The sequence below is a fragment of the Sciurus carolinensis genome, chromosome 5 (assembly GCF_902686445.1).
Source record: "Sciurus carolinensis chromosome 5, mSciCar1.2, whole genome shotgun sequence".
Classification (NCBI taxonomy): domain Eukaryota; kingdom Metazoa; phylum Chordata; class Mammalia; order Rodentia; family Sciuridae; genus Sciurus; species Sciurus carolinensis.
Genome location: NC_062217.1, coordinates 31,917,142 through 31,940,517, shown reverse-complemented (window position 1 = coordinate 31,940,517; position 23,376 = coordinate 31,917,142). Strand labels below are relative to the sequence as shown.

At 39.1% G+C, this 23,376-nt stretch overlaps 1 protein-coding gene across 5 annotated transcripts in view; it reads left to right on the top strand.

The window, feature by feature from the left end:
* Dclk1 (doublecortin like kinase 1) overlaps positions 1–23,015 on the top strand; it is a 335,028-nt gene extending 312,013 nt beyond the window's left edge. For 3 of the 5 annotated variants that reach the window (XM_047552012.1, XM_047552010.1, XM_047552014.1), the window contains 2 exons: positions 3,157–3,270; positions 21,023–23,015. In XM_047552012.1, coding sequence (XP_047407968.1) covers positions 3,157–3,270; positions 21,023–21,187 — 279 coding nt within the window. In that variant the 3' untranslated portion in view covers positions 21,188–23,015. Of the gene's footprint in view, positions 1–3,156; positions 3,271–8,352; positions 8,427–21,011 lie in introns of all 5 variants that reach the window. The other 2 variants (XM_047552011.1, XM_047552013.1) reach the window with 2 other exon arrangements.
* The last annotated feature ends 361 nt before the right edge of the window (positions 23,016–23,376 follow it).

Sequence of the window (23,376 nt, the reverse complement as noted above, 5' to 3'; positions counted from 1 at the left end):
CCAGCCTTCAGGTGACATAGAAGTTTCTAACTATGTGCCACAGGAAAGCTCCCCTGATGTGCTCAGCAGCCCTTTTGCTGACCTCCAAATACTTCCCTGGCTCCATTAAATCCCATCCAAATATTCTCTGGTTGTTTTCAGCCTCTAATTCAATTTTCATTCCCTCTCACCATTGTGTGATTTTCATCATGGAAAAGATGATTCATTGAGTTTTTCACTTAACACTTAGGGAACCCTTTTGGAGCCAGACACCAAACTAGTTGAATGCAAAATGGTGTGGGATAAAGAACATTTTCAAATTTGGTTGAGACCTGACTTGAGCACTTTGTAGCTGTGTGACCTTGAGCAAATGATTTCACCTTTCTGAGCCTCAGTTTGCTCATCTTCAAAAGGGGACTAAGAACACATATGGTAGATGCAAGACTAAGGATGAAGGAGATCATCCATGTACATGTTTAGCTCAGAGCTACTAACATTTAACCCTTGCATCACCTTCCTCTGCCTGCTTCCTGATCATGATTTTCAAAATAATTGTAAGTTCATATACATCAAATTTGTCTGGAACTCTAGTAAGAGATGCTTAGAAGTACATGTATAACGTTGGATGTGAGTCCCAATGGTACCACTGTAGGAGGGTGGCCTCTTTCATTCAGGAAGAACCCCAGCCATGCCAGAGACATGATGCTAGTATTTGTGAGACTTCCAGCATCATTTCATGCCTTATCAGATGTTCAAATACCCCCAAAATTTCTAACTTAGATTCTGAGTGGTTGTCTGACTTAAATTCTTGAGACCTGTTTTTCATCCACCATTTTTTAAAAAAACATTTCTATACGCCATTGAATTTGTCCTCATGTTTTAAAACTCGGGATCACATAATTCTTTATAATTATCATCCAACTTCTTTTTTACTTGTAGCATCAGAGACTGGATGGTATAGTGTAAAACATGCTTTATGCTGACATTCCTTTTATTAAAAAGCATGGCCTTTTTCCTTATTGAGACAACTACTCTCTAGACCTTTTTGTAGTCTCTTATGTCCAATATTTTCATATCCTTTCAGCTTTCTCTGCCACTATTCTTCCCCATAAACTCTTACCTAGAGATAAACTGGTTGACTTATTGCTTGGCAAGCATGATTGTGGCTTCCACTTGTACCTGCTATATACCAAAATATCCCCTTCCCGCCTCTCTGCCTGTCGACCATCTGCCCATCATTAAGGACCAGGTCAAATCCCACATCTCTCATGAAGTCTGTTCTGAGTGTGCACAATGGGAAATGTGTCCCCTCTCCTGTGAATTCCTTGGGGGTTTATAACTGAGCCAAGATGCTAAGCTTCCTTATGACACTTCTTTTTTTTTTTTTTTTTTAATCTTGATCTGTTTTATTATTTGACATGGTATATGCATACTTTCTCTCCTAGCTAGCCTGAAGGGTTCTAGTGGGAAGAGATCATTTCTTCCTCCCACATCCTGCCAATCCTAACGTAGCTCCTGACATATGAGGTGCTACATATGTCCCTGTTTCTGTTCCCTCCACAAGTATCATCCCGCCATAACTGATCCTCACTTTATTTCTAACTCTTTACACAACACAGAATTCTTTAAAACTCTCTCTATATTGTTGGAAAACCTTCTTCCTCCAGATTTAATTTCAAATGCATCCTAATAAACATATTCTTATTTCTCTTAGTCATTAATCAGTAAGTCCAGGAATATCATAAATTGAATGCCCACTGCAGGACACTGAGTCAAGTGCTTATATTACAGATCAAAAAACTTAGAAGACATGGCACAAACAGGCAAGGATGGATAGATGATAGATGATAGATGGATGGATGGATAGATATCACTTAACACCAAAAATATAAATAGGGCAAACTGATATAAGGGAAAAGCATTAAGGGCTTACAGAAGATCCATTTGAATATATTATACTTAATTGGAGAAATATTCATTCAGACTCAAGTTTTCAAGGAAAAAGAGGGAGCATGGGGCCCAGGGGCACAGGACCCATGGTTGTTTTTGCTCACGATTTTCCCACCACCTATCACAATGCCTGGTCCATTGTAAACTTGCAAAGTGTCCTTACTTGTAAATTGAATATGTGAATGTCCAACTGCTGAAAGAAGGAGTAAACCCCATACGGAGAGACCAGCTCATACAAAATGACAGAAAGCATCTTGCTTGGGGAACATCAGACATATTTTCCTGGATAGAGTCAAGAAATGAAGTGCAAAATAATGGAGAAGAAGGAGAGAAGAAAAATGAGGAAGTCTGTCCAAGATTTTGGTTTCAAGAGATAGTAACAAATACTGTATTATCCATTCATTCATTTGTTCCGTAATTATTTATTAAGCATCTACGCTAAGCCACAGCTCTAGGGTAAAACCTGGGGATTCTCTAGTCTCTGCCTTCAGGGACCATGCAGCCTTTTCATCATGAACTAGTAAGTAAGTGGTGACCCTGGATGTTGTTATTCTATCAGTATTTAGTACAGAAGAGCAATTTGTCCAGCCTCAGTCATAGATGGCTCCAGAAGAGAGCAGAAGCCTTAGTTGAAATGAGCTCTGATATGGAATATGTCATAATAACAGATGATCTGAAGGCTGCAAGAAGGATTTAAAACTTAAAGAATAATTTTTAGCCTGGAAGATTGGGATTTTTAGAAGGGAATTGAGTAGCCGTGGAACAAGACTGAGTTTATTTATGGTCATACACTATTCCAGGTCTGCCGGTTTCCTTGGTTTTGGGTCTAAATGATGGGTTAGGAGAGGGAAAAAACAGATAGGCAGATGATTATGATTTTTTAATAGATTAATGTTTTCTTTATCATAGTTCCTAGAGCCAAGGTTGAAAATAGATTTTCAAATTTAGATCAGAAGATTTAGATTAGATTTAGATTTTTTTTTCTAAGTTTAGAAACACACCTCTGTGGATCAGATGACACAGAGAAAATTCATTGTAGGGCAGATGTAGAAATGAGTGAGACCTCAAAGCTTCCAACAAGGTTTCATGGCAACACGTTGGTAGCTTTGTTTCTGACACCAGAATTCTAAGATCACAACCTGGGACTAGAAGACTTTGACCTCATTTCCCCATGTATCTTATTTTTATCCCTTTCTTTATTTTTTTATTTCTTTTTTTTCCCTCCAGGATGATGGACTCCCAGAAAATGAACATCAGCTGTCAGTAGCTGGAAAGATAAAGAAGCATTTCAACACAGGCCCCAAGCCGAACAGCACAGCAGCTGGAGTGTCTGTCATAGCAGTAAGCATCTGAAATATCCACCTCTAACTTTTTAAAAGCAACCTGCCTGAGAGACAGGAATTACTCAGGAGATTCCAGCCAGAGACAGCAGAACAGGTCATTTCTTTAGACAGCTCTACCACTTAATGCACACGAGGAGTTATGGGGCTTATATATGTGTGTGTGTTTGCAGATCATTTCCCTGGGCTTCACATCATTATCCAACACCTCCAGGGTGTCGTGCAGTATATATTAATTTCATGATTTATTTTTTAAAGCAAAAATTCTCCCCCACACTGGACTCTGTGCCAATGCAAACTTTTTGACTCTCAAAAAAAAAGAGTTCATCATGTCCTTTCTCCAGGACCTGCAAGGGAAGGGAAGCTGAGAGACAACATAGCAGGCAGAGATTGGAACACCTCAGATCTTTATACCAAAGAAAAAAACATAGCAGAAAGCTTGCACCATAAGACTGAATTGCTGTGAATACCCAGCGAAGTCACGATGTCTTGCTCCTTGGAAATTTCTGTTCTTAAAGTTTAAAGCTTTTTAACATTTACCATTTTATTGATGCTGCTGCATATGCCCCCCTCCCATTTTTTCTTTCTGTTCTATACATGCTACATGCAATTTGATAGCTGCTCTAGGCAAAGATTAAATTGGGCCAAGAAATAATGAAACCTCATACTTCCTGGTGTCATATTCTAGAGTAAATACATTCAAGTCCCAGATTGCTTGAGTTAATAATTTCCTTTTTCCAGAATATGTAAATTTGAACAGTATATTCAGTGTGAAAAATCACTTGAACTTTTTTGCTTTTCTGAACAAAAGAACTTAAGACATGATGTTGAATTTTTAGAAATTATTTATGCTTTTCAACATTCCTCATGCTCATGAGCAATACCGAATGTTTAACTCCTTCTATGGGTGTTTCTATTCTTTCTTTTTCTTTTTTTTTTTTTTTTTTTTTTTTTTTTTTTCTGGTTTTGCTAAAGCTCCAGATGAAGTTAAAGATAAATAAATAACCTTTGCTACAACCAATCCCAGATCTGGGTTATGAAATATTTCATATGGGCTTCCAGAATTTGCAAATGGTACAAATGCATGCACACATGCTGTGTGGTACAGCATGCATTCCATGTTTCTCAGTTGAACCTTTTCAATAGTGAGTTACATGTACGTCGGTAACTGGCACATGAGCAAACAGATGATGCTAAATAGAATCCATACTCTTTCAGATGTTCCTCGGTGCTGCTGAGGTTTTAAAATTTCAAGTTGTTCTTCTTGCCCTCTCTTTAGTTCTTTCTAAGAAAACTCAAATTGTCCTCCACTGTCTTCCATTTATGGTCAGCATTCTTTGTTACCAGCCAATGCTCAATTTTTGCCAGTAACAGTCTCATGGTGATGCTCAACTGAACTGAACCACCTCGGCTCTGTTTTCATTATTCATTCAAGATATAAGTCTATTCCAAAGTGTTTGATTCCGGTTGTCCATGGTTTTATTTTGGAATGGGCTGCCAGCACGCTTGTCCATGAAATGGACTGCTTCTCTGCTCCTGCTCAGGGCTTACCACTGCTAGAGAGAGTGCCTTTGCCACCTTTGTCATTTTGTTTTTGTTCTCTTTTTTCCTGGTCTTTTATTTCAGTTAGTCTTCGGTTGAGTTTGCCTTGGTTGCTTGATAATAGTCTGTTCACAGTGTTCTGGGAGTCCTATACTGACTAAGGGCAGAAATTTCAGGGCAGTTTTCCAATTGATAGGCAACACATATTTGAAGAAAAATCTTATTTTAATCAAACTTGGACAAATTCTGAAATCTAACATCTACAAGTTTATAAAACTTCATCTGAATGTATCTCAGAACATCCCAGTTAGTATTTGAAAGTCAAAAGTCCACTGATTTTTTTTTCCCTCAATATCATGACTGAATCATTTTGAATGCAGTTTTGAATGCAAATTTCTCAGTTTGTCACTACAATGTTTTCCATGGAAACTGCACAAATCAGTAACACGTTTATAAATTTCGAGGTGGCTTATATAATGCTGATTATACATTTGTCTCACACTTATTTAATGTTCGTCACCTACCAAGTTTTTGAAAGAAAATTATCAACTTAACTCCAATTTAAATTAATTGACTGTTTGGGGGAGAAATGTATCTTTAAAAAGTGCCTTGTCAGCTCTTTGAGACGATTCACATGTTAACTGCTATCATTAATATTTCAAGAGAATATCAATGTAAATTTCAGAGACTGTTTCCAGAGAAACTGATCTGCCGTGTTATGTGAATTTATGCACCTTCTCCAAGATGCTTTTCGCTCATAAACATCCCTGCCTTCCACAAGGACCCCAGGGAGGTCACGAGTCCCAGGGTGGAACTGGAAGTAGAAACCCAACAGCCTGACTGCCTTTGTTATTAACTTTCAAAATAACATTGAATAAGTCCATAAAAATGTTTCCATTCTTAAAAGACCAAGTGTTATGGGTCTGTCACAAGGAAAAGGAACCCTGACATTAAATAATATTCCATTGCAAACTGAGGTATGACTGCCGAACAACAATGTTCTGATGTAAGGCAGAATATAGGTAGAAGGTAGAAGAAATATCCTTTATAAATGGTATATTCTAGGTGGTCCATTTGACAGTTTAATAATTCAATACAATTATAGATTTGCCTATGACCTAAGAAGTTCTATAACTAATATAACATAATCATGATTTCTCTCTGATAGATTAAGGGAAAAAAGCCTGATTCAATGTAAATTTTTTTGGAACAAAATTTTTTTCCCCTAAGCATATATGATCTCCCTGTAGGCTACAGAATAATGTCTTTTATTTTAAATTGCCTCTTTCCATGGGACTGACTTTTTAGAAATTATATACACCCTTGAAAAAAATTTCAAACTATTTAGATTATAGCATCAGTTTGTTTTTGTTTTTGTTTTCAGCAAATTAACAATGAAATTAGTCCTTAACCATGTACTTCTCTTTCCTTGCTTAGAAACCTCACTACCTGCTTATAAGGAAATTCATGACACTTTTTTTTTTAAAGGAAAAAAAAAGGCATACTGTCATGACAGACAGACTCTATTCACGGGTATAATTTATGACGTGAGCGTAGTTAAACATGTGCTTATGGCTCTGAACTGTAGTGTTTTTGTTCATGTTGTCATTTTTTTTTTCTTCTCTGCTTCCCACCCCCTACATTATTAAGACCAAAGAAAGGACAAATGATAACTTTATATGAAACTTGCATGAGTGCCTCAAGTTGGCTCAGGGAGTAATTACCAGCTGGAGGTTCCCAGGGATCACAGGGCCCTTCTGAAAGAGGAAAGGTGTTCTGACATCAGGTCAAGCAATGTGATTAGGTGGAGACCCGTTGCTGTCCAGAGAATTGCAGCGTTCTGCCTCTTAGAAAGACTCCATTGTCCCTCTGCTACCTTTCCCAGTAGTTGGGAGATTTAAACACACACACACACACACACACATCCACACACATACACCCCAGAGAAAGGGAAACAAAAGGTTATTAAAATGCAATTTATAGACATAAAGTGGAATTAGAGATGACATTTTAACGGTGGACTTTTTGAGAGCTGAGGGAGGAGAGGGAGGCATTATTAGATTTGCTCAGCTTGATGAAGAACCGATGACTAAGATGTCAGTTCCAATTTATTTTTCTCCATTTAATGCTGTTTATTATTTTAGCCGATAATTTTCCTAATGCTTTAAAGTTCTTATTTTGCATTTTGCTCATGCAAATAGAGCATTTCAGTCTAATTGAACAAATCCATTCTAATCAGCATGCATATGATTGTGATACTGAAAAAAAGCTTAGTTTTGAAAAGACCTTATGCCCTGTCATATGGCACTTTGCCTGTAGATGGCAATGGAGAACTAGTTACTGCGTAGCCATCTTTGTGGATGAAAACAGGTATACACCGTCTTCCTGAAAGCAAGTCTCCTTCAGTTTTGGGGTATTTTTGTTTTTGCTTTTGTTTTCCCTGGAGAAAAAGAGACATGCATTTTTTTAAAAGATGAAAAACCTCACAATGCTGTCCGTGAACACTAGGATAATCCAGTGTCTAATCAGAGCATCGAGCCCCTCTGCAGTTTTTAGTTCAGATGCCTGGTGCCCTGGCATGGCTTTCAAATGCCTTTGTGAATTTAGAAGTAGAAACTGTCATGAGCTTCACACCAGCGCAGCACTTGAAAGAATCTAGGGGTCTCTCCCTAAAGAAAGGTGTGCATCCTATCGTGGGCGGAATGGGAAAGTGGGTGTACAGCATGATTATTGTTCTCCAGGTTCTGAGATTAAACCTTTTATTCCCATGGAGTCAAAAGCTAACATCTTATTCCAGGTGAACAACTTTGAGAATTTACCCTGTTGTTCTAATGATTGTACCCTTTGTTAATCATAAGCACTTAACTGTACATATGCATTTTTAATATACAGTGAAAATTATTTTTCATTTCTTTTATTTGCCTTATTTTCATAGAGAAAATTTACTGACTGTTTTATACTTTATCTCTTTAGTTCAGAAATGTAATTAGGATTCACCTTTAAGAGTAGCTCTGCTTTTGAAGATCAACTCTTAAAGAAAGAAATGCAAATTGCTGTGATTTGTGGGGTTTTAAAACCTGATTCTTTCCCTCTTATTTCATAGTTATGAAGCCCTCAAATTTAAGCCTAATGAGGTTTTACTGTGGACAGTAGGGTGAAGGTCCACTCTGCTTTCTCTTAGATGACTAAAGCTGATTTTAGTACTTTATTTATTTGTAAAACATTTTCTATTATATGGCATATGAAGAAGTGTTTAAAACTTTTGAAATTGAGAAGACAATTAAATGCACATTTGAGAAAATTTGTTTGACAAGCTAGATCTATTCTAACAAAATGGCCTCCAAGATATTCTTAAGGGATTAGTATCTTTTCTTGCCTTTTTATTTTCAATGTGCAGATTTAAGATGTTAGCTAGTTATCCTGCAGAAGAGACATCGTCACTTTATATACTTATGTAGTTAATGAAGAACAGCTTGGTCTGGAGTCTTAATTCTTTAGCACAATGTTGATCCACTGAGTTGCCCCATTTCTCTCTGCTCAGCTGGACCACGGGTTTACCATCAAGAGATCAGGGTCTTTGGACTACTACCAACAACCAGGAATGTATTGGATAAGGTATGAGATGGTGCAGCTCAACAGTCAGTGTTTCCATGGCAACGTGCTGGCAGTCTCCATTAACCAGTTCCTTCAGTGGATAAACATGCTTTTGATTTGTTATCCAGTCCATATGCTGCTTTATCAGTTTCATTTTAATCTTGATTGAGATGCCACACCCCCTCATTCCTTTTTTTCACCCATTATTCACACTGACATTTGCCAGCTTTCTTTCCATTGCACATGCTCAGTATCAATTTCCCTTATGGCTAAAAGGACAGTATATTTAGTGCTAATGCCAAAGCATTTGCCTGATGTTGTTAATTTAAACAATGATTTTCGGTGCTCTTCTGTCCCTTAACAAATGGAAGAACAACAGCACATTAGTGTATGTTCTATAGAAGTATATACTGTCATTTTAAAGTCATCCAGCCCAACCTTGACCTTCTTAGATGGATGAAACAATGCATTTCCACGTTAGTAGTAGAAGCGCCTCCAAGTACAATGGGCTCTAGAATGCATTGTGTGTGTTGGTAAGCTTGTGTTTTCCAATTCTCCACCTTTTTGTTTTGTTTTTGTTTTATTGTTACCTCTCTTCCCCTGGAAATCCCTCTATGTATTAGCTATTGCATGAATTCACTTTTCAATATTTTGTAACTGTCAGATTATTTAGCTGGCTTATCTGCTCAAACAAAAGAGTCTATGGGAGATATTGATTTTTTATTAACTGGGTTAAGATTCTATCCCATCATTTTCTATTCCAGTCAATGGTCCTGGTATTTCCTGCCAGGGGCATTGAGTGTGTCTCTTTAAGTTATCCACAAGCAGGATGGTTTTTGATGGATTGAAAACTGAACTCTGAGAAGTTCTAGGGAACTTCTCTTCTCCATCTTAATGTCTCTGAAATCATCTCCAGGTAATGTTCTACATCTTAGTGTTTGCCAAGAAAAATTCCGCTGGTTTTGGCATTTGTTTCCCCAAATGATGGAGCCTATTGGCAGAAATATAGTGTTATCTGACATTGTTTCATGAATTAGGCTGCCAAAGTTTACCAAAAAAAAAAAAAAAATATATATATATATATATATATATGTATGTATGTAATATATATATGATTTTAGCCTTTTAATTATTTTTATATAATTAAACACTCAAAAGGACTTAGGAAAGCAGAAATGAGCACCCTCTGACAAAAATTATTGGAATACACTACCATCATGAAAATCCCAAAATCTGCTTAAAGTAAGAAAACACCCAGCCCTCATTAAGATATTTTAAGTCATTTGTATTTATTTGTATCTTTTGGATTGATATACACCTACAGATTGCACATCCACCTTTGTATTTACCTAAGTAAACTGGCTCCATAGATGTAGAAAGAACCTTATTTTATGTTTTATCTTTTTGAGGGGAGGGTGGCTTAATCACAGGTTGCCAAAGGAGTGCCCATCTCATCACAGAACATTCCTAGTACCTCAGGACCACCCTCCCCAGGCCCTAGGAGGGTCACTTTGCTCCAGGGATAAACAATGAACCCAGAGTCTATCAGCATTAATTACCTTTGCCTGGTTTTGTACTTTATATAAATTGAATCACACCACGCTCCACCCTTTTTTATTGTATGTCTCCTATCCTCAAGCATATTAACCAGACATATATGTGTAACGTTGATATATAATTAAAAATGGGCACCCAGTATGTCTAATAACAGTTGTGCATACTTGTGCAATAAAAATTACACACCTAAACTCATCTAATTTCAAAAAACAGATAAACCTCCAGAAATCAAATTACTAAATTTATAAGATTAAGGGTGGGAGGGAAAAAACCAAGTCAACATAATAATTAATACTCATAGCTACATATAAAAAGACCATTTAACTAAAATCCTAGTGATGGTTCCCTTTAGTCGACAAAATGACACTTCCCTGAATAATGGGCAGGAGCAGATGGGAGATAATCTCTTTATTCTTCCACACATCGACTGCTCTGTTTTCCAGCTGGGGGCAGTAACAACAATGTTTATAGTTAATGCTGTTCTGAACAGCGCACCCAGTATGTAAAGCTAAATTGGAGAAATGATGCTAAAATCTCATCGGCATCTATGCTTAATTAGGAAGTTTTATAATGCCATTTAACCGCAGAAGGAACACACTCCTCACTGCTGGCAAATGCTTGCCTTTTATCTCCACAGAAGTGGGAGCATTTGTCTAACCATGGTGTCAGCCAACTTTCTAACATAAACAATCCTTATAGGCAAACAGCCCTGCTCCCCAGTTGTGTTTACAAGTGCTTGTGGGTGTTCTCACGAGTCTCAGCAGAACTCTGGGGAATCACACTTGCCTTTCACAGAGCAGCCCACATGAGGGCACCCCACATCTCGTTGGGGTGCCCAGAATTGGCATGATCCCCTTAATTGACTTTTCAGTAATATGGAGGAATGGTGGGATCCATTTTCCTCTTTCTCTCCTTCATCCTCCCATCTTCTAGATGCTTGCAAACTGCAGCTAGGAGCAACACCCTGTGGTTGACTCATTTATCCAGGAACTTTTACCCCTGTCACCAGAGTCCAGGGGATACACTGTCCCATGAACAAGTTCACTGGGCTCTTCTGTACTCCCCGGGCCCGTGAAGTCATCTTTTTTTCCCCTACTACAAGCCATTGAAAAGCGTTTAATTCTGCTACATTTTCTCCTTCTTAAAAATGGGTCCTTATCCAAAGAGGTGCGGTCACACACATTTCCACCTTTCTCAGCTGAAGTTATCACTGTGGCAGGTGCTGTGGCCAACAATATGCAGAAAAGAATTCTGTACCTTCAGCACACAGAGGAGGGTAACAGCCAGAATGGAGTAACCCAATGAAATAATGCAAATATCAAAATAAGACATAAGCTAAAAATGCTAAATAAGATAAAATGGGGAGGTGAACTAGGACAAAAGGGGACTTGGGTTCCCAGGCATGACGTGACTAAAATGTGCATATTGGATTCAGCACCATCCTGAAACAGTGAGTAATGAGGCAGAGCGGTGGCAGCCGTGTGCCGTCTTTGCAAGGCTATTAAATGCTGTCATGCTCGGTTGTTAAAAGAAATGGGGTCAGTTAAATGCATCTCACTCGGTGCAGGTTTGAAAGACTGTTCCCATGGAAGCCAGGGAGGAAGCACAGCATAGTGTGAGAAGGGCTCGGGGGTGACACTCAACCAGCAGTCCCCAATGCACACAGTACTTTGCCATGTTGTGTTGCAGGCTGCTTGGTAGCAAGTCACCTTGGCCTTGAGAAAGTGCCCTCCACTGAGTATCCAGTGCTGCCAAAGGGCAGTGCAGATGTCTCTGTTCTGATGGAACTGATCACCCAATGATGCCCTTCTGAGGCTCCCTCTCTAACAGAAAGGTGGTGGCATCAGAGAGGGGTGGTACTAAGCTTGACACATAAAAAAGGCATAGATTTAAGTTTCATAACACTCACACTGCAATAACGGAGAAGTCTCAGGAAAGTAGTGAGGATTGGTCTTGCAGTTGTACCTTGATACCCAGGAGCGAGTTAAGCCAGGAAGTTTAAAAGGTGAGCCAGCCCCATGCCTACTGTAATATCACGAACAGTCACTGAAAAAACAAGGGAATAGTGAGTCATCTGTGTTGTTTTACCAATTCAACCAAGTGGCTTACTCCTTGAGGTGTCATTTTGACTCGTTTTGTTTTGTTTTCCGAGGCTCCTTTAGAGGGGATTCCAACAACATATGTGAATCTTTCTTTTAACCTAATGTATTTGTCACCAGAAATAAGAAAATTCCATGGCATTCCCTTATTCATTGGATATAAATTGAATTGAGAGTGTATACACTTTCCTGAGATTCTTGATGATTCCATATTGGTTGAATATCATGTGGTATCATAATTTTGACATTGGTTTCCCTCTTTTTGATTTAGCAGTGAATATTTACCCTTTTTTCTACATATTCATTCCTGCCACACTTTGCCAAATTTTCTTTTCAATGCTCATTGATGTGATTCAGATTTTCTCAGGTGTGAATATGTGAGAAAGAATCTAAAGAATGTGGCTTTGGAATCAGGAAGCCTTGGGTTTGGATCCAGTCTGTCCTGCTTCCTGCAAAGTGACCTTGGGCAAGTTATTCTTTCTCTGATTTTTAATTCCCTCATTTAGAAAAAGGAGAAATGTATTATCTACCTTCCAAATCCATGGTGAGGATTAAATGAACTGTATGTGCACAAGAGCCTTCACAGACCCAGCCCCCCCAAAAAAACTCAGAAAAGTCAGTTTTGTTTTCCTCACTTCCAAGAAAAAAAAATCATCCACTCCAAAGTAGAGACAGAGTCTCCTGAGAAACCTGACCTCTCTCAAGATCAAAGCATTTATGACTAACGTAGAATCATGATTTTTTTTTGATGCTCTGATTAAGATAAATGAGCAAATTTTATTTTATTTTTCATGAGAATTTTTAACACAAAGTTTCATTTAAAATAGCCAGAATCAAAATATCCCAATGAGGTATAAATTAAAATACTCTCCTCTAGGGCGTGATTGACAAACTGCGGCCAATGGGCCAAATCTAGGCCATTGCCTATTTTTGTAAATAAAACTTTATTGGAACACGACCACATACATTCATGTACAAATTGCCTTGACTGCTTTTACCCTCAGTAGCTGAATTGAATAGGTGTGTCAGAGAACTAAATGGCCTGAAAGTCTAAATTATTAACTATCTGACCTTTCCCAGAAAGAGTTTCCCAGCTCCTGCTTAAGGGAAAAATATGTCTAAATTAAAAGATATCACCTGTAACAATGCTTATTCCATTAAATCAGGCACTGGACTTGTTGAAACTGTCTCTACCACCCAGAAGAGTGACAGGCACAGGGTAGGCCTTCAGTAAATATTTATTAAATGGATGAATGAAAGGTTGGACTCTCCAGAGATGGGACCATTCTTCCACTGATTTTCAGGATAGGTATGTTTTGAAGAGTTCAGAGTACTTTAAAATATGGGCAATCAAGTCACATGTGATGCTGTAGGATAATATTCCATTTTTATCAACCCAGGAGTAAGCTTTTTGAAAAGCTGAAATTGTTTGTGCATTAAAAGGAGTTATTCTCTCATCTGCTAAACAAGTTCTAAATTTTCATAGATTTTCTTAAGACAAACCATACCTGTGGTTGCTAGCTCACTAGAATGATGAAGCACAATCACCGTGGCAGCTTAGCTTAGCTTCTGGCTTCTAGAAAAGAAGGGGCTGCCAGGCAGAGGCATATATGAATTTTGTCCACTGGAGGCCTGGGCTCAACCCCCAAGGAACCATAACTGTAACCCTTTAATGGAAAGCCATCAGAAACCAAGTGCAGAACTGGCTAATTGGGATTCTCTTAAAAACCAGCTCAGCAGAAGAAGCCTATGTTTAAGGCTGCTGTACAGAAGCACAGGGTCAGCTATCCCAGGAAAATGAGGAATCATATTTAAGAGAGTCACACCTACAAAGTAGCGGTGGAGGTTAAGTGAATTGCATCCCACACAGGCTGCCTCTTGTCATTTTAATGAACTTCTTTACTCTAGGAAAAATTCATGCCAGGTCTCCAGATACTCTGTGGATCCTGGCAAGGCCCCAAAAGGATCTGAAAGCAAAACAAAACAGAACTGCAATAAGCATGACAGTAAGCCCAATAAAATGAGGAAGGTGAATATTTCAATCGATTTGTCAGTTTAATTTTACTAGCAAGCAAAACATTTCCAAAATGGCAAGCAAATCGTAACTGAGTCCCTACAGAATGAGGGTAAGCAAAGGAGAGGGTTCCTGAGATTAATGCCCCAGCAGCTGCATCCCCCGATTCAGTCTCCTAGGTAGTATGAATAATGGATGGGCTAAAAGGCAAAACGCACAATAATGTTCTTTTATTAATGAAATGAAGACTATTTGTGATGGCTAGCAATAAATTAAGAAAAGCAAAAAAGGGAAAGCAGTCAACATTTGCCTCTGAAAAATGCAGTTACTTAAATACAATAATTACTGCCATGACAGAAAGCATTGCCTCACAAATAAAATGAGGTACATCCCTTGTGAGTCCTGCCCATATTGCAGAACAGAAATATTTTTGATCCATAGACTCTAAGGCCTATTGTTTGCTAAGAGAAAAACGTAACCCATTATGGTAGATTGATGGTGATATTAAGCATATGCATAGAATTTCATAGGTGAATGTTTCCCTAGAGATCGTGAGTGGTAGCCCCGCCCCCTCAGTCTATGGGCGTGGACACTGCGGCACTGTGTGGTTAGGAAACAAGTCCAAGGTCACATAATTAGCAGAGCTAGGACACAAAGCTAATTCTCCTGACTACTTCTTACTGCTGCTTCCAAGAGGATTAAACTAAAACTACCAGACAAACCAAGCATTGTGAAGATGTGGGGTGATTCCGACTAGCAAACACAAAATGAGTGCTTCAATTCATATTCTTGATTCTTTCCTGATCTTCCTCCTCCATTGCTAAAATTTCCCTTTAACTTAGCATAGGATATACCAGATGGATAGTTCGTGTGAATTTATGCTGATTTCCAGATTTAATGTCAGGAAACAAGGATTTAAAATATCCAAGCTGTGTGCAAAATAGTATCATTTCATTGTAACAGAACAGGCCACTGGCCAAATTCATTAGCTATATCTATTGTTGTACTAAATCTCCTGGTTAGGCAAGCTCTGCCTTTTATTTAGATATGCCTGGTGCTATAGCAGGTACTGATGCACGGTGTTTATTAATTTCCCTAAGACTTCCAGCTACCATGCATGCAACCACCTGAATGGCTTGAGGTTACCAGCGTTATTTTACTAGTCTTCAAGTTTATGTTTACTCTAGTAGTGACCAGGGGCCTTGTGATAGTCAAAGGCTTACAGTTTGAGGTAGGCATATGCAGAATATCTCTGTGTAGGACAGGTTTATATTAGTTATTTCTCCATGCCATTTAATCAACTACTGGTTCTCCTCCAGCACACAGCATAGCAGTTGCTATTACATACACATCTGAAGTAACTAGGTTAGAGTTTCTGGTCAACACCAGAATCTCAAGAGATTTCTTACTCACCTCTAACCTGGAATAATTAGCACCAAAATGTGATAACACAGTCTTAAGTTCTCTCAGGAACTCTTAATGAAGTGGTAACTTACAGAGGAGACACTTGAGATTTCTACTGCAAGTCCATGCATGCCTGTTCCACCAAAGCTACAAACCATGGACAAAACAACTATTAAAGTAAGAAACCTGTTAGGAAGTCTTTAAGAGTTAATGGAACTTCAAACCTGTACCTGAAGACATCCTCACTTTACAAAGATAGGTGGTATATGACACACCTGGGCAATTTAGGAAGACCCTGTCTCAAAATTAAAAAACAAAAACAAAAACAAAAAGAGCTGGAGATCTGGCTCAATGGTAGAGCACCTCTGAATTTGACCCCCAGAACTGAAAAAAAAAAATGACATCTGGAAATTTTATGTGATTGATACAGAGTACTGCCTATCAGAAAGAGTTGAAAGGGTCCAGAATTTAAGTTTATGGTACAACCCTCCAGAGGACAAATTCTGTTTTGAATGCTTTGGGGGATATCAGTTTGACTACATATTTTATGATGGTAGCTCCTCCAAATTATATAACAATGTATAGTTCTATTTTCTTGCTGAATTCTTCATTCCTGAACTGTATCCTAGGGCTACAGAATTCAGTTGTAAAGGGTGAACTGCATAGGTGTGGGAGGCAAGTTAACTTTACAGCCACAATTAAAACTCTAAAGATAAATGACAATGCTTACTGTGATAAGAGATTGGATGAGAAGAAATATTTTCAAATGGGTCAATACATTTGTATAAGAGAATATCCACTGTATCTGAAATAAGAATTTGACGTTAGAAACATAAATTATATACTTAAGTATTGACAGTAATTTTAACTTTTTACTCTTTTGTGGCATAGAGTTACTTTGGGTTTTTTTGTTTTGTTTTGTTTTCATTATTCAGAAAGTGTGTAATCACCTAAAAATTACTTATTAATTAAGAAGTATGCAATACATGTCTAATATGTATACCACCATCTGCTAAGCATTCTAGAAAATGTAGGGAAGTTGGAAATTGTACCATAGAGGAATTTACACAATATTGGAGAAATAAGCACAGAAAAGATAATAAGAAGTCAGTGTGCAATTAAGTATCAAAAAATTGGCCAAGACAATTCTTTCCCGAGGGGTTTAGAGAAAAAAAAACTGATGCAGTAGGTGAAGGCTTGAAGAATAAGTAAATTTGACTGGACAGAGAGGAAGACAGGTCATTTCAGGTTGGTGAACAGTTTGAGTTAAAATGCAGAGGTGACAATGACTAAAGTGCATTCAGAGATATGACAGGACTGTTTTGATGGCAAGGGAAGAAACCCCAAACCACACTGGATTAAGCAAGAAGGAAACTTATTATTTTACACAACCAGAAAGGTCCATGGGTGGGGTCTGCTTTCAGTGATGGATGGATTCAGTGCTCATTCAAAGCTTGGTTTCCTTCTGTCCATCCTTCAAACCTGCTTCCTAGAATTGGTTTTAATCTTGAATCCAATCCACATGGTACCAGGATGTGGAAAGCCCACCATCCTCTGGTAGCTGGGATTCTTTGTAAAGGTAAAGTCCTAGCAAAAGTCTCACTGTGTCCTGTGACTGGGTAGTGTGCCCACCTGAACCAATCATGGGTGTCAAGGAATGCAATTAGCTTGGGCTTATTCCTGTGTCACAAATGCACCCCTGCCCCACCCACAGAGATGGTCTAGGGTCACCTTTACTGGAATCATAAAGTATGGGAGTGGGAGGTATCTAAAAAGAAATTAAAGAATGGCTAATCAAGGTAGACAGAGTAAATGAATTCTGTACTAGAAAATCCAGTGTCTGCTTAAAGGGAGACAATAAGCCTACTGATGTCACAGAATAATTGTGAATAAAGACAAGAACTAGATACTGGAAGTTTTCATTGTAAGCACATTGCCAAAGTTAGGAGAAGGAATTGGACTTTATGAGAAATTGTAAATAAATCGAACCTTGTGGAAATTGACCTGTCAGCTGTGTTCAGGAGGTACTGGAGGTTGGGTGCTCCAGAGAGAAATGGGTGACCTCTGTTGGACTGCCCCATATTTCAAAAACTACAAAGTTTATGGAATGTCTGTTCTGTGCTATGAACTATGGAGAATGCAGAGAGGATGCCCAAGACTTGATCTTGGCCCTTCAAAGAAGCCTACAGTGTGGTGAGGAAAATAGTCGATTATGGTGTAGGCAGGATACAGAGTGATAGCAGTACATACTAGACTGTTGTGAAAACAGAGAAGGAAGAAGTTTCTAGAATGAACCACAGTCCACAGAGCTGAGAATAGAGTGAACTCAGGGAGCAGAGGTCAGTGAACAGAGATACCCTCTGCAACATCTTTGAGAGCAAGTCAGTTGGGACCACTCAACACTAGTCACAGCCTTTGAGACTATTAGGAGGAACTGGATGGGTAAGAAACTACATCTCTGTCACAGAACAAGATCTCTCTAGGAGTTTACAGACCCCCAAATTCAGAATGGGGTTGGACTCAGTGGATCCTGACCCATTGTTCCTAGGAAAGTTTTCTCTGATCTGTAGCATGGGAACACCCTTGTGTTTTGACCTTTGGTGTTACTCGTGCTCAGGGTCTTCTCCTCAGCCCACTCTGGATGGAATTGGAGAAGTAGGGAACTACTGGAGTACAAGGACTCTGTTTTGTTCTGTTCCAATAGATTTCAGAGCAAATGGGAAGAAATTGCTTGGGCCTTCTGCAGAAGTGAGTTCTATTCCTAGTTAACAATGCAATATGGACAAGTGTCTCCTCATGCCTGGGCCTCAGTTCCCTTGACTGTGCAGAGTGAGAATTGGACAAGGATACAACCTTTTTTTGGCTCTAAGTCTATAGATCTAATAGAAACAACCACCTTTAATCCATGACACATGCTGATGACCAAGCTATCTTTCCAAAAATAAGTGTCCTGAGAATACTGGAAAACCATGCAACTGGAAGTTCAGGAGCACTTGAGCATGAAAGGTCATCTACAAAGGTGAACACGTAGAAAGATGCTAACTAGGAAGTTTGCAAGAGTGGGCAAAATGACCATTTAAACAGGGAAAGAACAGGGGTTCTCTAGTAGTGGGACAAGTAAGGAAGAGAACATAATTGCCCTTCTGAGGATTTGAAGAAAGGAAGGTGAAAATGAGGGTAATGGGATCATGCAGCCATGGGCTGAATATTAAAGCCACCAGCTTCTGCATAAACTGAACTATGGTATTTGTGGAGAAATGTCCTATTTCAGTGACTGAAGCCAAGAGTGTGATTTGAACAACTGAACAGATTTTCCTAAATATCATAAAATTAATGGGTGTAGACCAAAAACTACATCTATGAAGTTTATATAAATTCAACAAGAAGAATGAAAGGTGGATGTCAATTTCAACAAGCCAGTTATTGGATCATTGAATGAAAAGATATATTAAGTATCAAGACAGTGCCAATGTAGTGAGGGAGGGAAGGAGGGAAAGTACATGAAGTTGTAATAGGGGCTTCCTTTGGCCTTCCTTTCCTGTGACCTGCAGTTACCTAATTTTAAAAATACGAGCTTCCATCAAAAATGAATAGCTTACATTTATGGAAGTCTTGGATGGTAAAGAGCAGTTATACAACCGTTTTCACCTACAGCAACTCTATAAGGGAGGGAAAAACTTATTCCAGGTCCTTATTTAACAGATGAGAGAACTGAGTGAATGGTTCACACAGCCAGTGACAGAGCAGGACACGAAATTCCTGGCCACAAGCCCTGTGTGCTTTTCTTCTCCCCATCTGACTGCCTGTGTTCACTAGTCAGAATTCAGTCCAACCCCAGTGACTTTTTTATTCCTCAAGAAGGTAGAAATAGAACTATTTTTATGACCGGGAGAAGAGTTTATATTACCCTTGGATTAACAACAGAATGCTTTTTATGTAAGTCAGACTAAATAGACATCTGTTTTTTACAAACATTCAACTCCTCACAAACAGACCATGTTCAGTTTGCTTTGAAAGCAAAATACCATGTGTTGTAACTTTACAATGTTTTAAATAAAGTTAGGAATTTAGGCTTAAGATGCTGAAAATATCATAAAGTCAATGAGTATAAGTCAAAGAATTACATACATGAGGGTCCTTAAAAATTCAACAAGTAGAAAAATCAAAGGTAGACATTTCAACAAACTAGTTATTGAATCATTGTATTAGCTATCTAGTGAAATGAAAAGTGAATTATTAAAGTTTATTGTCCTCATTGGTTTGTAACGCTCTTAGTCAGTGTGTGGATAGTTTTTAAAGTAGAACAGTTCAGGCTAATGAAGCCATTTACTGTACTGCTTCTACACTCTGTCTCTATTTCTCTCTTTATTACTTCATTTTGGGACTTTGATTGCTCCGTTTAGATCTGAGATTGTTCTAATGCTATACCACAACTTGTATGAGGGGCTTAGTTTTCACTTTGTTCTCAGAACCAGGCTGGCTATAAATTTATCTCAGTTCTTTGAAGAAGCTAACAGTAAATTTTCAAGAGGAAAAATGGTGGTATATATCCCTATAGAGGAAAAGTAATCTCTTAAAAGCAGAATAACCTCCAGGCTACATCCTTTTAAAGAGGGACTTTCAAACAAGGACGCCTTCGACTTTTATATGTGTTCTATATTTTTCTTTGGGCTTTGTACCTGCTCTTCTGCTTTCTGTGTAAGGTTTCGCTATAATGACCCCATTCCTCCCCACACCCATTAAATCTGTGATGAAGTCATGCTGTTCTTCATTCTGATGTCGTAATAACTTCCAGAGCTACAGCCAGATAACATCCTGGGGATCATCTGAGGTTTCCTCTGGAAAACGAGGCATAGAGCTAGGAGTTGAAATACCTACAAAAGCAGCTCACAGTTTCATAAATGGCCACATGCTAGGTGAACTTTGCAAATGGAAAAGCTTCCATTTGGTTTATTTGCATTTAAAGCCATGTGTAATTTCAGATGTTCAGACACTCCTCCTCATCAATAGATGATAATAGATAATGATATTAACCATTTAGAAGTGAAGGAGTGCTAAAAGAATAGGGCGAGCTTGTGGCTCTGTTTCCATGTCAAGGAACGTCATCACCTTTCATCTTTATTATTCAGCTGTCCTCAGCTGCATGTTGGTCAATGCTGCCCGGGAGCATCCCTCCATGCCACACACAAAAGATTGAGACTACCATTTACCAGAGGGATGTCCCTGGTCAGCCTGGGAGCCACCAAGGGTAATAGATGTGGAGGTGGCAGAAGTCTGGGTAGGGCTGGGGAGAGTTCCAACCTGTGACATCATCCATCCTGCCTGTGCCTGCAGATGTCATGACCAGGTCCTCTAAAGAGCACCTTTTGTGGGAGCAAAGAGTTTCCCAAGAGTGGCGATGATTGACAAACATGACCCATAATGGACAGGTCAACTTGGCCAGCATATCTTTCCAACTTCAGTTCTATAAAGTTCTAGAAAGAGACCCTCATGCCATTGCCTTCGGCCTAATTGTCCTCTTTCTCATTTTATGCCCCTGCTAGACCACCGCTCTTGATAAGGAGAGGCAGGTTTTCCGACGAAGACGCAACCAGGATGTGAGGAGCCGGTACAAGGCGCAGCCAGCTCCGCCAGAACTCAACTCGGAATCGGAAGACTACTCCCCAAGCTCCTCCGAGACTGTTCGCTCCCCCAACTCACCCTTTTAATAAGCCCCTTTTACTCAAAGTCCTAGCTTAACCCTTTGAGACTCTGAGATTTTTTTCCCCAAATTTATGTGAAACAGTTTCATCTGATCTATCTAGCGCTCAATGCTTGAATGGCAGAAGAGAAAGTGTGTTTCGGGTATCTTTGTAGCGATTTCCCTTTACTGAATGAGATGGCACATGTCGTTTGCGAAGATGGTAATTTGCTGCTAATAGGGTCCTCAAAGGGTTAAAGCTAATTTGCAAATTTTTTTAAACATAGAAGCAATGAATGTTTTCATCAGTCAAGTTAGGATCTGCAGTATGTAATATAGCACATGTTAACCCTCTGAGTGCATAGAATTTTATTGAGAATCCTTGCTGGGGAATTTTTCGGGCCTTTGGATGCACACACACATATTTCTTGATTTTGCTGCAGATCAAGGGGTGTTACTAAGATGCTGAAATGTCCGGACAAGAAGGACATCTAGAATGATCTCTTGCATGTCCTTTTCTGTGGGTTTAGAACATGGCAGGTTTATAACTTCAGCATATGCACCCCTCTTTTTTCTTCATGATCCTATTAAGAAAGGGAATTTTTTTTTTCTTTAGAAGTATAACCATCTGTTGCAGTGAGGCCTGCATGGTGGGGAGTGGAGGGAATTGGGTTTATGGCAAACACCCTGACCCAGGAAATTGTTGGTGCCCTCTCCCCACAAATTGTCTCCATACAAAGATGTACTGGTGACACCTCAGAAATGCTGCTTCTACATCAGCTGCTGCTAGTGCCAGCACAGACCCTCCAAAGATCACCGTGGCTCGTCTCGTGCTTGGTGAGGGGGCGTCTGTCTGCTCAGTATCAAACTTCTACAGGGAAGAAACAACTGGTGGAAAAGAGCAATAAATTGCCAGGTGCTCAATAGGGCTGGGATTTCAAAGGGAAAGAAAAAAGAAGATCTTGTGCATTTTCTCACCTGCTTTTTTCCATGATCCTGTGGTCATCGGTGTGAAGTCCACACATAGTATGAAATCCATACATGGGAGAGCTGGGGCACAGTGGAGCTAGAGGCAAGTGATTTGCAAGGTGGCTGAGGAGAAAGCATGGTGGGAACACAATCCAGAATGTTCTAAACTAATTCCATGTGCCCTTTATATAGTCTCCTGGGAAGAGCAGGATATAACACCTAGAAGATGGCCCTAGGGATAAACTTCCATTCCCCAAGATTATTATTTTTTTTTTAATATGCTGCTATTTTTAGCACTCTGGGGGAACATTTTGTTTTTCTGTCTTTGGACTAAGTCCTGTCTGAGACCTGTATTTCCACTCCTGTTACCAAATCTCTCTCTGGTAGAAAAAACTCCAGGCCTGAGTTTCTTCTGGAGCATATCCCATTGCAGAAGAGGGGATTACCATTTCCTATTCATTACAGCAGAACTCAGAGGGGAGGATACAGGGGTGTCTTGGAGGCAGGGTCCCAAATCAAATGTCCTCCTAAGATTTGCTCAGCTCTGTGATCTGGAAAATAATCAGTAAGTGATATCTCATGAAATTTGCATCTGGATGCCCAGGCAGTACTTATTTCCTCAGTATTGAATATACTTTAATATCAGAGAGTCTTAAAATTTATGAATTACTTTTCTATATTCAGTTCTTTGTTTTCAAATTCACACTGATCTTCGATTGCTGCTTTTTACTCTTCCACCCTTAAACTGTGGTCTGTGCTCAGATAACTGATCAAATCACAACATTTCATTGCCTGTGCAACACAAGACTCCCAGGATTTTTGCTCTTCCACTTTTATTAAGGGTTTAATTCTGTCTCTCTCTCTCTCTCTCTCTCTCTCTCTCTCTCTCTCTCTCTCTCTCTCTCTCTCTCTCTCTTTCTCTCTCCTTTTAGAGGATCCAGAAATGATAACACCTAAAATCCCAGAATAGCATAAATCAACAAATTAGTTAAATTTTTTTGAGGTTGGAGCACAGAACACCAGGAAGAATGTCAGCATGTACATTGATTCCATTTTAGTAAAGGACACTGAACTGGTCTGAAATTACTGCTTTCTCTGAAATTATAAAGTAAAGTACTATTGCAAGGTGAAGGAGTAGGTTTTTAGCTTGGCCTCAACTCTGAATGTGTGAATGTAAAAAAATCCTATGGGCAGAGACCTGCTTGCAGTAGATTGTCATTTTCCTCTTTTTAATTCCCCCCTCTGAAT